The following is a 15,430-nucleotide window of genomic DNA, read 5'->3' on the forward strand; positions in this document are numbered from 1 at the left end:
TGGGGGCATTGGTGAAAGCCAGACGCCATATCGAAAAGAATGCGATGTGCGGTCAATGGCCAGCGGCCCTGGGAGGCGACACCATCGGTAACCAACCACGAAGTACCAGAAAACCTTACCAAAAGCAATGAGGAAAAAAAACCCCCAAACGCAGAGGGACCTCAAGGATCTTCACTTTCTGCTACGCTTTTTAATATTTATATGTTCCCACTATGCAAGCTTTTATCTGGTCTTAACCTTATTTATTTTATCTATGCTGACGATGTGCAGATTTTAATTCCTATTGAAAACTATTTCCACTTTAAAAATCTGGGATATTTATTTAGGCACGATTAAAAAAGTTTTATATGAAATGAATTTAACGCTTAATGACAAAAAAACTGGAATTTTATATATCTGCCCAAAATTAAGACCATTGAAAGAACTTGAAATTTTGGAAGCTACAAAAACACACTCTTTATGTTAGAGATCTGGGGATAACACTAGATTGTGAAGTAAGTCTTAAAAAATGGATTAATAACATAGTTAGAGAAGGATATTTTAAATTGAATATTTTAAAGCGAGTTAAACATCTTTTATACCCCAATGATTTTAGGACTGATTTACAAGCTCTGATTTTCACGAAATTAGACTATTGTAATACTCTTCTTCTGGGCCTTCCTGCTAGCACCACACAACTGTTAGCTCTTGCAGAACTCTGCCGCTAAGTTATTGACTAATACAAAGAAATTTGAGCACATCAATCCCGTGCTAAAGAGCTTCATTGGCTCCCTATTGGATATAGATCACAGCACAAAGCACTTGCATTAATACATAAATCTCTTTACAATGAGAAGGTTGTTTGGCTCAATGCAGCACTACATTTTCACGTACTAGCACGAGTAACCAGATCCGCTAATACTGGGTTACAACCGATCCAGACATTGAAATCTGCACATATGAACTCAGTTCGAGTGAGAGCATTATCCATTGCCAGACCCAATTTATGGAACACCTTACCACCGCACTAGAGGATGGAAACTAATCTCAAAGTTTTTAAGAAAGGATTCAAAGCATGGCTTTTTAACCAAGCTTTTAACAACATTGATTGACTCTGATTGTATTTATTTCTTTTATTGTATAGATTTACGATGTATTTTGAAATTTAGTTTTAGTCTTATTTTAGCTTTTAAATGAAATGGATATGTTTTAGATTTTATTTTTCTTGTTTTAAATGCAAATGTGTTAATTACCATTTGCCATATGATGTAAACCGACATCTGTTTTTACAGGAATGCCAATATATAAAAATCACTAAATAAAAATAAATAAAGAAATGTGGGAAGGAAGAAAAAACGATTTCTCACAGAAAAAGCACAAGCTCCACGGCTGCGAGACTTCAGCTTTGCAGAAAAAGACAGCCGGAGGGGCTGCCTTTGCCTGAAAGGACTGAGATCTCCCAAATGTCAGAGACCTCTGAGGAGCAAAAACACTAAGAGCTCTGAAATCGCCCCTTGGCTTGAGAAAAACCAGGGAGTCTACTTCTTATCCTCCGGCAACGGAGGAAATTTCAACTCTCCCCATCGATCCACCATCTTCTCTAACTCCTCCCCAACAACAAGCGCCCCTTAAAAGTAACTTTGTGAGGTTCGATTCTGAAATAGTATCAGCAGACCAGTTCCGAAGCCAGAGGAGCCTACAGGCTACAATCACCTACGCTACCCCTCGAGGCACCGTGCATGCTAAATCATAGCCAGCATCTGCCAGGAAGGCAGCTCCCGGCATGGGCCAGCTGCAAAGGACCCTCCAGGGTCAAGCGAATCAGATCCGTGAACCATGGGCGACGCGGCCACTCTGGAGCACTAGAACCACCCTGCCTGGATGGAGTTCTATGCGACGGAGAATCTGACCGATGAGAGGCCAGGGAGGGAAGGCATAGAGCAGAACCCCATTGGCCAGGGGCACACCAGAGCGTCGAGCCCCACAGAGCCTTGTTCTCTCCGACGGCTGAAGAAACTGTCTGTTTTCGTATTGTCCCGTGTTGCCATCAGGTCCAACTGTGGGACGCCCCACCTGGCGCAAATGAGGTTCCATGCTTCGGGAGACAGCTCCCACTCTCCCGGGTCGAGTTGTCTGCTGAGAAAATCTGCCTGCACGTTCTCCACTCCTGCAATATGAGATGCGGCAATTCCCTAGAGATGATGTTCCGCCCAGGCGAACAGGAGACACGCTTCGAGCGCTACAGCGGGACTTCTCGTCCCGCCCTGGTGGTTGATGTAAGCCATCATCGTCGCATTGTCTGAGAAAACGCGAACCATTCTGCCCTGAATCCAGAGAAGGAAAGCTTGCAGGGCCAGGCGGACAGCTCTCATCTCGAGCCGATTGATAGATCATGAGCCCTCCGTTGGAGACCAAAGACCTTGAGCAGATCTGTCGAACACTGCTCCCCAACCTGAAAGGCAGGCATCGGTGGAGACTATTAGCCAATTCGGCAGGTCCAAGTCCACCCCCCTTTCTAGATTGTTGCGCGAAAGCCACCATGACAGACTGAGCCTTGACTCGGGGAGCAGGGCCAACGGGAGGTGGAACTGTTCAGACACCGGGCTCCATCATGACAACAGAGCATGCTGCAACGGCCGCAAGTGAGCAAATGCCCACAGGACCAAGGCCAAGGTGGAAGCCATGGAGCCCAGTACTTGCAGATGATGCCATACAGTGGGACATTCCCTGAGCAGAAGCACCTGGATCTGGCTCTGCAACTTTGCCCGATCCGACGCCAGAAAGAAAAACGCCGTGTAAGGTATCAAACCGTGCATCCAAGTAAATCAGCTCCTGGGTGGGTTCCAGGTGACTCTTCTGCACATTGATGACCCACCCGAGGGACTGTAAGGTGAGCATTACCCTGCGAACTGATCTTTCGCAGTCCTCCTGTGACTTGGCGCAAATCAGCCAGTCGTCCAGGTATGGACAGACGAGAATCCCTTCCTTGCGAAGGAAGGCCGCTACCACCACCATGACTTTGGTGAATGTGCGGGGAGCCGTTGCGAGACCAAAGGGAAGGGCTCGAAACTGGAAGTGTTGCCCCAAAGCCTTGAAGCGTAGAAACCTCTGGTGACTCAGCCTGATGGAAATATGTAGATAAGCTTCCGTGAGATCCAGAGATGCTAGGAACTCCCCTGTTTGGACAGCTGCCATTACTGTTCGCAGGGTTTCCATGCGAAAACGAGGGATTCGAAGATAACTGTTCACCTTCTGGAGATCCAAGATGGGATGAAATGTGCCCTCCCTTCTTGGGAACCACAAAGTAAACAGAGTAATGTCCCCGGCCCTGTTCTACCTTCGGCATTGGGATAATAGCCCGGAGATCGATGATGCGCGCAGGGTCTCCCACACTGCGTCCCTGCCTGATGCGCGAGACCACGCGGGATTCCACAAACACCTCCCGCACAGGACGGGAGAACTCCAGAGCATATCCGTCTCTGATCACCTCCAAAACCCAGCGGTCTGAAGTGATCCTTGCCCATTCCGTGAAAAAGTTGGATAATCTGCCTCAAACAGCTTCATGATGGAATGGGGACTCGTGACTTCATTAGGAGGTCTTACTGCTTCCTGTCCTGAGGTGCCCGGAATCCCGACCGGGGCGACGACCACCTCGAAAGGACTGCTGGCAACCTGGAGTCTGCTTGGGCGTGGACGACGAGGAATATCTGCCGGATCGAAAACGGCATGCATCTCGAAAACGAGTCCTAGAAGGAAAAACCTTCCTGGTAGACCTATCTTCCGGCAACTTATTGCCCTTGGATTCTCCGAACAGTTCCACTAACTGATTCAGTTCCTCCCCGAACAGGAGTTTACCCTCGAATGGGAGGTTACACAGCTGAAATTTGGAGGACAAATCTGCTGACCAATTGCGCAGCCAAAGCAGGCGACGAGCCGCCACCACAGAAACCATGCTTTGCGCCGAGGTTCGCACCAGGTCGTAAAGCGCATCCGCCACATATGCGATGCCCGCCTCCAAGCGGGCGCCCTCCAGGGCGGCCATACCGCTGGCAGCTGCACTGGCATTAGAGTCTTGAATCGCACACAGACACGCCCTCTGCATAAGGCTAGCACAGATCGTGGCCAGAAGACTCAAAGCAGCCACTTCAAAAACCCACTTCAACTGGATCTCCAGTTTGCGGTCCTGCATGTCCTCAAAGCGGCAGCACCCGCCACTGGGAGTGGTCTTTTTTGTCACTGCAGAGACTGCCGCATCCACCTTCGAAACCTTTAGGAGATCCAAAACATCCGCCGAAAGAGGATACAGCTTGGCCATAGCTCTGCCCACTTTGAGACCAGCGTCCGGCGAGTCCCACTCGCGGGTCACTAACTTGCGGACCTTCTTAGGCAGTGGAAAAGCCAAGGAGGGCCCACGGATCCTGTCAAGCACCAGATTAACCCTTTCACTATCGGATTCTTTTTGTGAAACTTTAAGACCCAGGACGTCTAGGATCTGGGGAATAAGAGGTCGCAGTTCATCCCGCTTAAAAAGGCGAACAACGCTGGGATCGTCACCCTCCACGGTCGGTAAGTCATCCCCATTAGCATCATCCTGTTCAGGGTCCCCATCCTGAAGGTCCTCCTGGCAGGGATCGAAGGAGCAGCTTCGGGGAAGAGAAGTCAGGAGCCCCTGGCCTTCAGACCCCAAATGGTAACGGACAAAATCCAGGCAGGGGTATACAACCCCCCGTACGCCCGGCTTTGACTGAGGGATGGCCCACGAAGGTGCCTAACACCTCAGGAAGCAATCCTGACGAAAAAATCCGGAATTTAGAAAAAAATCTAATTAACTACACTGAAAAAATTAACTAAGACTGCAGGTGCTTCTCTTCCAGCTGCTGGAGTCAGAGAAATACTGAGGGACTGCAGGTGGCACTCTTGTATATATGGCAGTGCCCAAAGTTTTGCTCTCTGACTCCACCTGCTGGTAAGGAAACACAACCCACTTCTCTGGACTGATCCTGGTACGTACTGGGAACGACTATTAATCAAGTTTACTTAGGGAATAGCCACTGCTATTAATTGCATCAGTAGCATGGGATCTTCTTAGTATTTGGATAATTGCCAGGTTCTTGTGGCCTGGTTTTGGCCTCTGTTGGAAACAGGATGCTGGGCTTGATGGACCCTTGGTCTGACCCAGCATGGCAATTTCTTATGTTCTTAAGAACGGATGCATGTTCACCACCTCCTGGGGACGGAGCAAAACTGGCTGGCTAGGGTCCGAGCAGCGCTATATGAGGGTGACGTCAGCGAGTCTTTGTTCTACGTCTCCATCTGCTGTTTGGAGTGCACAACTCAATGGTGTGGACTGGCTTGCCTGGATGAAGAGGACTTGGTGAATATTCTTAGTTTGCTACAGAATATACTGATAGGCCAAGTTTGGCATGGGCACCTATAAGGTGTGACATCAGCAAGCCTGTTAGTGTCTGTTTCCATCTGCTGGTTGGGGAGCATAATCCATGTATCCGGATTGGTTTGGCTGGATTCAAAGAAAGGAAATTATCAGGTTAGAATAAGTTTCTCCTTTTTGATATGTAGGATTAATCAAAGGGCAATTAGGATGGAAACTCCTAGAGGAAAGACAGAACTGGAGCACTGCAGTATTATTTCAGAAGATTCATTATACTTGTGGCCCCCACCCCCTGCACACACTATTCCTTCAAATCACATTGAGAGCCTCTGAATTTCTTCTCTTCTGTAGATGTTCAGTGCTGCTGGCCTCCCTTCACAGGGGGAGATGTTCAGTGCCAGAGTGCCCCTCCCCTACCTCTATTTGGGGAAGGGAGGCAGGCAGCACTGCTCTCAGGTTTGACAGGTGGGAGAGAGATACTCAGCACTGCTGTCTTAGGGGAAGAGGAGGTAACTCAGTACTGCTCACAGAAGTAGGGATGCTCCATGGCCTCTCTTGCTGTCAGGCGTGTCTGATGATCGTATCGCAGTAGCTTGTCCAGGAAATCGAGTGCTTCGGGGCTCACCAGATGCTGGTTTTCACTGTGCACAAAGCGTTCCCATCGCTTACGGGAGTGCCTGTAGAGTTCCCAGAAAGAAACAGGTTACAAAGGATGTGGGCCTCCTCCCTTAACAGCACCCCCTCCTCGCCTGTACAGCCTTCCTGCTCCCACCCCCTCCTCCCCTAACTACACCCCCATGCACTGCCCTCTTTGGGAATGGGAGGGGCCTGTAGAGTCCGTTTCACCTACAATAGGGATGAGGAATTAGTCTTCAAGTACCACAAACCACACAGAAGTGCAGCTTGCAGGGTTTCTCTAAGAAATATTCATCTGCAGACATTTAATGTGCAGTTTGGCTGTCCTGTTCTTCATTCACTGAAATGCCACAGCTGCGCAGGTGGAAATGGGTCAGATCAAAAACTCAGCTTAGAAAATCTAAGCCAAGGTTATTCCTCCCCACCACGCAATGCTGGCAGGCTGCTGCTCCTGCTCTTCCAACTCTCACATTTACCGTCCCAAGATGTCATTGAAACGTGGATCCAGTTCGATGTTGTATTTATCAATGTAGTCATACAGGTCTTCTGTCCCCAGCACCTTTGCTATTCTCACCAGCTGGCACAAACAGAGAAAAGCAGAGAGTTACGAGCATGACCAGCACCGCAGATAGAAAATGGGAAACACACCACAGTGATTTATCACCTGGGAGAGCTGCCCACTCAAGAAAAACGCTTTCGGCAAGTAAATCAGAATTATTCTCTAACTAGGCCTCCAACTAAGGACTTCCACTGGCAGAGTGGGGCCTGCCATTCCCCGTCAGTCTATCACTCAGTGCTTCATCACGCGCATTACGTCCATTCCCCGTCAGTCTATCACTCAGCGCTTCATCACGCGCATTACGTCCATTCCCCGTCAGTCTATCACTCAGTGCTTCATCACGCGCATTACGTCCATTCCCCGTCAGTCTATCACTCAGTGCTTCATCACGCGCATTACGTCCATTCCCCGTCAGTCTATCACTCAGTGCTTCATCACGCGCATAAGAAAATTATTCCTTACCTGCTAATTTTCGTTCCTGTAGTACCATGGATCAGTCCAGACAGTGGGTTATGTCCCCAATCCAGCAGATGGAGTCAGTCAAAGCTTTGAGGGGGCGTCACCATGAGTGCTACTACCCCCTCTGCAGGAGTTCAGTATCGAGTATATCCAAGCCCGAGTAAACCAAGAACCCCCAAATTGGATCAAGTTTAAGGAACGGCAACAATCAGCCGTATGACCTAAGCAACCAAACCGTGCCCGCCCCACCAACGGGTGGGAGGACCAAAGGTCAGCGTGTCAACCCCAAAACGGAACTGTGACAAACAGTGAAAAACTGAGAAATCGTGAGAGACAGAAAATACTACCGTCCCGTAGAGGAAAAACCAGTCGAGCAGGAGAAGGACCCAAATGCGGTGGGCGTCTGGACTGATCCATGGTACTACAGGAACGAAAATTAGCAGGTAAGGAATAATTTTCTTTTCCCTGTACGTACCTGGATCAGTCCAGACAGTGGGATGTACCCAAGCGTCCCTAAACCGGGTGGGGTCCTGCGAGACCCGCTCGTAGAACCTGCTCACCAAAGTGTCCAAAGACCGAGGAAGCGAGGTGAAGAAGATAGTGTCTGGAGAACGTGTGTAACGACTTCCAGGTGGCCGCTCTACAGATTTCTTGAGAGGAGACCGAGCGGGTCTCCGCCCAAGAGCGTGTAGAATGCGCAACAATACCGGGCGGGGGAGTCCGCCCCACCCCAATGTAGGAAGCGGCAATGCCAGCCTTCAACCATCTGGCAATGGTCGTCTTCGAGGCCTGAGCTCCCTTCCGAGGGCCGGACCAGAGGACGAAGAGATGGTCAGAAGTCCGGAAATCATTCGTAGCCTCCAGATAGAGGCGCAGGGTGCGCTTGACGTCCAGAAGCCGGAGAGACCTTGGCTCCGAAGAGGAGAAGGAAGGAAGCTCCACCGTCTGATTCACATGGAACGCGGACACCACCTTCGGGAGAAAGGAGGGAACAGTGCGAATCGAAACCCCGGAATCCGAGAACCGGAGATAGGGTTCCCTGCACGACAGGGCCTGCAGCTCCGAGATGCGCCGAGTGGAGCAGATCGCCACCAGAAACACCGCCTTGAGAGTGAGATCCTTGATCGTCGCATTCCGCAGTGGTTCAAACGGAGGTCCCGACATGGCCCGTAGCACCAGGTTGAGACTCCAGGAGGGACAAGGATTCCGCACCGGCGGTCGCATGTGTTTGACACCCTTGAGAAAACGGAAAATATCCGGGTGTTGTAGCAGGGAACCCCCGTCCCGCAGGAGCGAGCCAAGGGCGGCCACCTGAACCCGGAGTGAGTTGTAGGCAAGCCCCTTGTCCACCCCTGCTTGCAGAAACTGAAGGATCTGAGGAACCGAAGCCTCAGAGGGACTCGTGTTCAGTCCGGCACACCACAGCTCGAACACCTTCCAGACTCGCACATAGGCTACCGACGTCGAAGTCTTTCGAGAACGCAGCAGCGTTGAGACTACCGCCTCCTGGTAGCCCCTGCGCCGGAGGCGGTGCCTCTCAAAAGCCAGGCCGCAAGACAGAAGAGTTCTGCCTGGTCGAAAAATACCGGGCCTTGGTGAAGGAGGCGGGGGAGATGTCCCAGACGGATGGGTCCGTCGATCACCAGTTGGAGCAGGTCCGCAAACCAAGGTCGTCTTGGCCACTCCGGAGCGACGAAGATCACCGGTCCCTGGTGGACCTCTACGCGGCGGAGTAGTCTTCCCACCAGTGGCCATGGCGGGAACGCGTAAAGAAGAAGGTTGGCCGGCCACGGGAGTACGAGAGCGTCCACGCCCTCCGCTCCTCGCTCTCTCCGGCGGCTGAAGAACCGGGGAGCCTTGGTGTTGCTTGCGGACGCCATGAGATCGAGGTGGGGGGATCCCCACCGCCGAACGAGCAGCTGCATCGCCTCGTCGGAGAGGGACCATTCCCCGGGGTCCAAGAGCTGACGGCTGAGGAAATCCGCCTGTACGTTGTCCACGCCCGCAATGTGCGAGGCCGCCAGGCGGGCCAGATGCCGCTCCGCCCACTGCATCAGCATCTCTGCTTCGAGCGCGACCTGCGGACTGCGGGTGCCGCCCTGTCGGTTGATATAGGCCACCGTCGTCGCATTGTCCGATAAGATCCTGACCTCCCGGTTCCGGAGGAGTGGCAGGAAGTGCTGGAGCGCTAATCTGACCGCTCTGGTCTCCAGTAGATTGATGGACCACTTCGATTCCTCCGCGGACCACGTCCCTTGCGTGGCGCTGCGGTCGCAGACCGCTCCCCATCCTACGAGACTGGCGTCGGTGGTTACCACGACCCAATTTGGCAGATCGAGAGACATGCCGCGGGCCAAATTTTCCGGATTCATCCACCAGGTCAGACTGTTCCTGGCAAACAGCGGCAGAGGAAGGAGCACCTGGTAGTCCTGCGAAAGCGGCTTCCAACGGGATAGAAGCGCTCTCTGTAGAGGCCTGAGGTGCGCAAATGCCCAAGGGACCATGTCGATGGTGGAACCCATCACCCCTAGGAGCTGCAGATAGTCCCAGGAGGTGGGAACCGATAACGCAGAAAACCGTTGTATGTGTTCCCGCAGGGCTTGCGCCTTGTCCTGACGTAGAAAAACCGCGCCCAGACGGGTGTCGAAAGTCGCCCCCAGGAAATCCAAGCGCTGCGAGGGTACCAGGGAGCTCTTGGAAAAGTTCACCACCCATCCTAGGGACTGCAGAAACTCTATGACTCTGGCCACAGCCTCCTGTCCATGCCGGAAAGACTTCGCTCGAATGAGCCAATCGTCCAGGTAAGGATGAACTAGAATCCCCTCCTTCCGCAAGGCAGCCGCTACCACCACCATGATCTTGGTGAAAGTGCGCGGAGCCGTTGCCAGCCCAAACGGGAGAGCCACAAACTGGAAATGTTGATCCAGGATCTTGAACCGTAGAAGACAGTGATGCTCCCGGCGAATGGGGATGTGGAGGTAGGCCTCCGTCAGGTCCAAGGAGGCCAGGAATTCCCCGCGATGCACCGCCGCGATCACGGACCGCAGCGTTTCCATGCGGAACCGAACCACCCGGAGTGATTTGTTGTCTTCCTTCAAGTCCAGAATGGGTCGGTAGGATCCGTCCTTCTTTGGCACCACGAAGTAGATGGAATAATGGCCCGAGCCCACCTCTCCGAAGGGCACGGGCGCAATGGCGCCAATCTCCCAAAGTCTGTCCAGGGTCAACTGTACCGCCTGTCGCTTGGTGTCCGAGCCGCAAGGGGAGAATATGAACCGTCCCTTTGGAGCGCGGACAAACTCCAATGCGTAACCTTGTCCGATGGTGTCCAAGACCCACTGATCCGAGGTGATCCGTGCCCACTCCTCGTAGAATAACGCCAGTCGCCCCCCGATCCTGGGGACAGCGGAGTGGGCGAGCTGAACATCATTGCGAGGACTTGGGAGAGGGTTGTCCAGCTGCGGGAGCGGGACGCGCGGGGCGGCGCCCGCGAAAGGAGCGAGACCAGGGCTGAGACCTGGGGGCAGAGGGCCTGGCTGCCGCCGGTCTGTAGTTCCGGTAGCGCCGTTGCGCCCTGGCTCTGGTCCGAGAGGACGAGAACGCCCTGGTGGAGCGATACCTGTCTTCCGGCAGGCGATGAACCGCGTTTTCCCCCAGCGACTTGATGATTTGATCCAAATCCTCCCCGAACAGGAACTTGCCCCTGAATGGCAGGGAGCCCAGACTCGACTTGGAGGACGTGTCCGCCGCCCAGTTGCGGAGCCATAGGAGGCGACGTGCCGCTACCACCGAGGCCATGGAGCGGGCGAGGACCCGAAACAGGTCATAGGAGGCGTCAGCCCCATACGCAACCGCAGCTTCCAGTCTATCCGCCTGGGCGGCCTCCCCGGCCGGTAGGACCTGAGAGGTGAGCAGTTGTTGGACCCAGAGAAGGCTGGCCCACTGTGCCAGCGAGTTACACATCACCGCCCGCAACCCTACTGCGGAGACCTCGAAGACCCGCTTGAGGAAGACTTCCAACTTGCGATCTTGCGCGTCTCTTAAGGCCGCTCCCCCCGTCACTGGGATGGTTGTCCTCTTCGTGACCGCTGTCACCGCGGAGTCCACTTTAGGTACCTTGATGAGATCGAGAAAATCTTCAGGCAGCGGGTAGAGTCTCTCCATGGTCCGGCTGCCCTTAAAGGAAGCTTCCGGGGCATCCCACTCCCCGGTGAGAAGCTGAAGGAAAGACTCATGAATGGGGAAAGCCCGAGCCCTCGGCCTCCGGGCTGCCAAGACCGAATCCCCCTTCTTTGAGGAAGTGACCACAGCGGGCGCTACGGGCGCGGGCGGCTCCGGCGGTGGATCGAGGTCCAACTCCTTAATAACTTGTGGAAGTAGGTCATCCAGCTCTTCCCGCTGGAACAGACGCAGCGTGTGCCGGGGAAGGCAGCGAGGGCCGCGGTATCTTGTTTGGAGGAGGTCCCGTGGGAGCCTCAAGGCTCTGCAGATATGCAGTGTGCAGCAAAAGGATAAACTCTGGGGAAAACCCCTGTCTACCCGAGGGGGGCTCCGAGGGGGGGGGCCCCGGGGAACCCTGCCCCTGTGGGCCCGTCTCCGGATCCGATTCCGGAAGTAAGTGTGGCGGAGAATCTCCAGCATCCCCGGCCCCAAGCGCTGTCTGTTCCCCCTCAGGGCGTGCAGAATGTAAGATGGCCGCCGTTCCCGCCAGGAATGGGGGAGGGGCCGGCCCCCGCCGCCCGGGCAAGCCTGTTAGACGAGGGAAATCGATGAGGGGCCGCGAGGTACCTTCCCCCCCGGGGAGACACCTCGCACAGATGCCCTCCCTCGAAATCCGCGAGCCCGGCTCGCCGCAAGCAGAGCAGCGCGCTGGCCGCGGCATCGGAGCTGTGAAGAAAACAGGCCCGGCAGGTAAAAAACCACCCGGCAGAGCCTCGGGGGGGGCCGAGAACGGGAGCGCCGCTGCGGGGGGGCCCGGACGGCCTGCACAGCCCGCCGAGGACGAAAACGGCACCGCGGGGGGGCCTTCCTGGCCGCGCGACCCGCCGACGACGACCTCCCTGCCTGCCTCCGCAGCCCACGAGGAGCCGCGAAAATGGCCGCAGGCAAGAGAGAGAACGCGGAGAGGCCGGTCCTACTGGCCTCCGCGAGACCCTCCGTCGAAGCAAACTGCAGGGAAAGAAGCAAAACAACACTGCACTTACCCCGCTCGCAACGATAGAAGAAGGAGAGAGCAGACAAACACAGAGGGAAGCCACGCCTCCCAATTAGAACCCTCTAATTCACTTTACACTTTTTTTTTTTTTTTTTAAACAAAAACTTGATCCAAAAGAAGTAGGCAGAGAGAAGAAAACCAGATAAAGAAGTACAAGAAGTGCCTAAGGTAATCGGGAGCAACCCGGATTCCCTACTCGCATCTGCTGGAGTCAGAAGATACTGAACTCCTGCAGAGGGGGTAGTAGCACTCATGGTGACGCCCCCTCAAAGCTTTGACTGACTCCATCTGCTGGATTGGGGACATAACCCACTGTCTGGACTGATCCAGGTACGTACAGGGAATACGTCCATTCCCCGTCAGTCTATCACTCAGTGCTTCATCACGCGCATTACATCCATTCCCCGTCAGTCTATCACTCAGTGCTTCATCACGCGCATTACATCCATTCCCCGTCAGTCTATCACTCAGTGCTTCATCACGCGCATTACATCCATTCCCCGTCAGTCTATCACTCAGCGCTTCATCACGTGCATTACATCCATTCCCCGTCAGTCTATCACTCAGCGCTTCATCACGCGCATTACGTCCATTCCCCGTCAGTCTATCACTCAGCGCTTCATCACGCGCATTACGTCCATTCCCCGTCAGTCTATCACTCAATGCTTCATCACGCGCATTACGTCCATTCCCCGTCAGTCTATCACTCAGTGCTTCATCACATGCATTACATCCATTCCCCGTCAGTCTATCACTCAGCGCTTCATCACGCGCATTACATCCATTCCCCGTCAGTCTATCACTCAGCGCTTCATCACGCGCATTACATCCATTCCCCGTCAGTCTATCACTCAGCGCTTCATCACGCGCATTACATCCATTCCCCGTCAGTCTATCACTCAGCGCTTCATCACGCGCATTACGTCCATTCCCCGTCAGTCTATCACTCAGCGCTTCATCACGCGCATTACGTCCATTCCCCGTCAGTCTATCACTCAGCGCTTCATCACGCGCATTACGTCCATTCCCCGTCAGTCTATCACTCAGTGCTTCATCACGCGCATTACGTCCATTCCCCGTCAGTCTATCACTCAGTGCTTCATCACGCGCATTACGTCCATTCCCCGTCAGTCTATCACTCAGTGCTTCATCACGCGCATTACGTCCATTCCCCGTCAGTCTATCACTCAGTGCTTCATCACGCGCACTACGTCCATTCCCCGTCAGTTTATCACTCAGTGCTTCATCACGCGCATTACATCCATTCCCCGTCAGTCTATCACTCAATGCTTCATCACGCGCATTACATCCATTCCTCGTCAGTCTATCACTCAGTGCTTCATCACGCGCATTACATCCATTCCCCGTCAGTCTATCACTCAGTGCTTCATCACGCACATCACGTCCATTCCCCGTCAGTCTATCACTCAGTGCTTCATCACGCGCATTACATATCCTCACAGACTATATTACATTCTCTGGTATGGAGGAAGAGCCCTGCCTCCCTCATGACTGCAGTTGTCCTCCTTCCCCCTCTCACCTGATCATAGTTGTCATGGCCATGGAAGAAGGGCTCCTTTCTAAAGATCATACTGGCCAGCATGCAGCCGAGACTCCACATATCCAGACTGTAATCGTACATCTAGAGGAGAGAGACAGGCTGTGAGAAGAGCACCCCTCCCGGCGCCACACCACACAAGCCACCGCCAACCTCTTACCTGATAATCTACAAGAAGTTCTGGTCCCTTGAAGTAGCGAGAGGCCACTCTAACATTATACTCCTGGCCAGGATGGTAGAACTCCGCCAGACCCCAGTCTATGAGCCGCAGCTGAAAGAGGAAAGAGGAGGTTTCAGAGCTCGGACACCTACAGACAGGTTAAAAGTTACCTCTCGCTCTCATCCTCTATCTGTGCCAGTGATGCTTGAATCCTGGCACTAAAGCCCAACCCATCCACAAGGGCTTGTAGTGCAGCCGTCAGACACCAAAACTAAAGCCACCCGGATCAAACAGGCAGGATTTTTCACAAAATATGAGAGATATACACACACCCATTTCTAAAAACTTTAATAATTAGTTTTAACAATAAATGAACACATACTTTTAACAGGACAGAGTACTATAACCAAGAAAAATGCTAAGTTACCCCTCAACAAAGCTTTCCACTGTCCTATAAACTGTGATGATCAAAAACCTTCACCATGCCCTGCCCACCACCACCATGCCAATCGGTGCATCCACTCCTCCATACTGTACCCTCCCACCTGCTGTTAAAACTAGGAGAACAGGAATTGAATTCCTGAGCGGTAGTGCCAGAAAACTCATGAACTAATTTTAAGAGAAGATGAAGTCTATTTTCAGCTTTATTCAGTTTATTTATTTAGAGTTTTTATATACCGATAATCGTTTGGAACATCTAATCGGTTTACAGAAAACGTAATGTAGCAACAGGCTTTACAAAAAACATCGAACATTGGATAATAATATAAATGCGAGAAGAAAAAGAGCAAGGGGAGGAATTAACTATGGGTAAAATTATAATCATAGGTAACTAAAGGAAAATCATAATTAACTAAAGGAAAGTCAAAGTCAAGATAATCTGTAGGATAAGTTCAAAATTAACAATTGGTTAAAGTCAAATCTACACGACAAATGTACAGAGGTAATAGGATAAAGTCAAATCTACATGACATAGGTACAGGTGTTACAGGCGAGGTTCACGGAATATTTACAATTGGAAGGTACGAGAGTAGGGGGGGAAGAGAAGGGAGGGCGCAGGAAGGTGGGAGGGCAGGGTGGGACAGGGGCTGAGGAGGTGGACGAGACGTAGAAGCTGTGGGTGGAAGAGGGAGGGTAGCAGGGGAAGGGTGGGAGGGGCTGAGAGGGGATAAGATAGTTGAGGCTGAAATAGTCTCTTAATTTCAGCTGAGGGACTTCAATTCATAATCGGTTGTGTCTTACATTTGCACCATTTCCTTTCCAACTGGCAGAGCTGACACTTAATCAATTTAAGACCAGAATGAAAACAACTTGGGTCACCACTAGTGCTGACAGAGTGGTAAAAAGGGGGAGAAATCTGGTCACAGGCTTGTTGCAAAGAGCTATGCCAAGAAGAGAAATCTTGAAAGTTAGGAGGGAAGGCTCTGTCCCAGATGTGCTCAAGCAAGCAATTGTTAAGCCCCTCCTAAAAAAAC

The 15,430-nt window shown here is 52.5% G+C and overlaps 1 protein-coding gene across 2 annotated transcripts in view; it reads right to left on the minus strand.

Annotated features, from left to right (window-relative positions):
• CSNK2A1 (casein kinase 2 alpha 1) overlaps positions 1–15,430 on the minus strand; it is a 127,510-nt gene that overhangs the window by 12,401 nt on the left and 99,679 nt on the right. For both annotated transcript variants that reach the window (XM_029611051.1, XM_029611050.1), the window contains exons 8-11: positions 13,956–14,066; positions 13,778–13,879; positions 6,481–6,581; positions 5,897–6,045 (exon numbers count right to left, since the gene is read on the minus strand). In XM_029611051.1, coding sequence (XP_029466911.1) covers positions 5,897–6,045; positions 6,481–6,581; positions 13,778–13,879; positions 13,956–14,066 — 463 coding nt within the window. The remainder of the gene's footprint in view (positions 1–5,896; positions 6,046–6,480; positions 6,582–13,777; positions 13,880–13,955; positions 14,067–15,430) is intronic.

This window comes from Rhinatrema bivittatum, chromosome 8, assembly GCF_901001135.1.
Source record: "Rhinatrema bivittatum chromosome 8, aRhiBiv1.1, whole genome shotgun sequence".
Classification (NCBI taxonomy): domain Eukaryota; kingdom Metazoa; phylum Chordata; class Amphibia; order Gymnophiona; family Rhinatrematidae; genus Rhinatrema; species Rhinatrema bivittatum.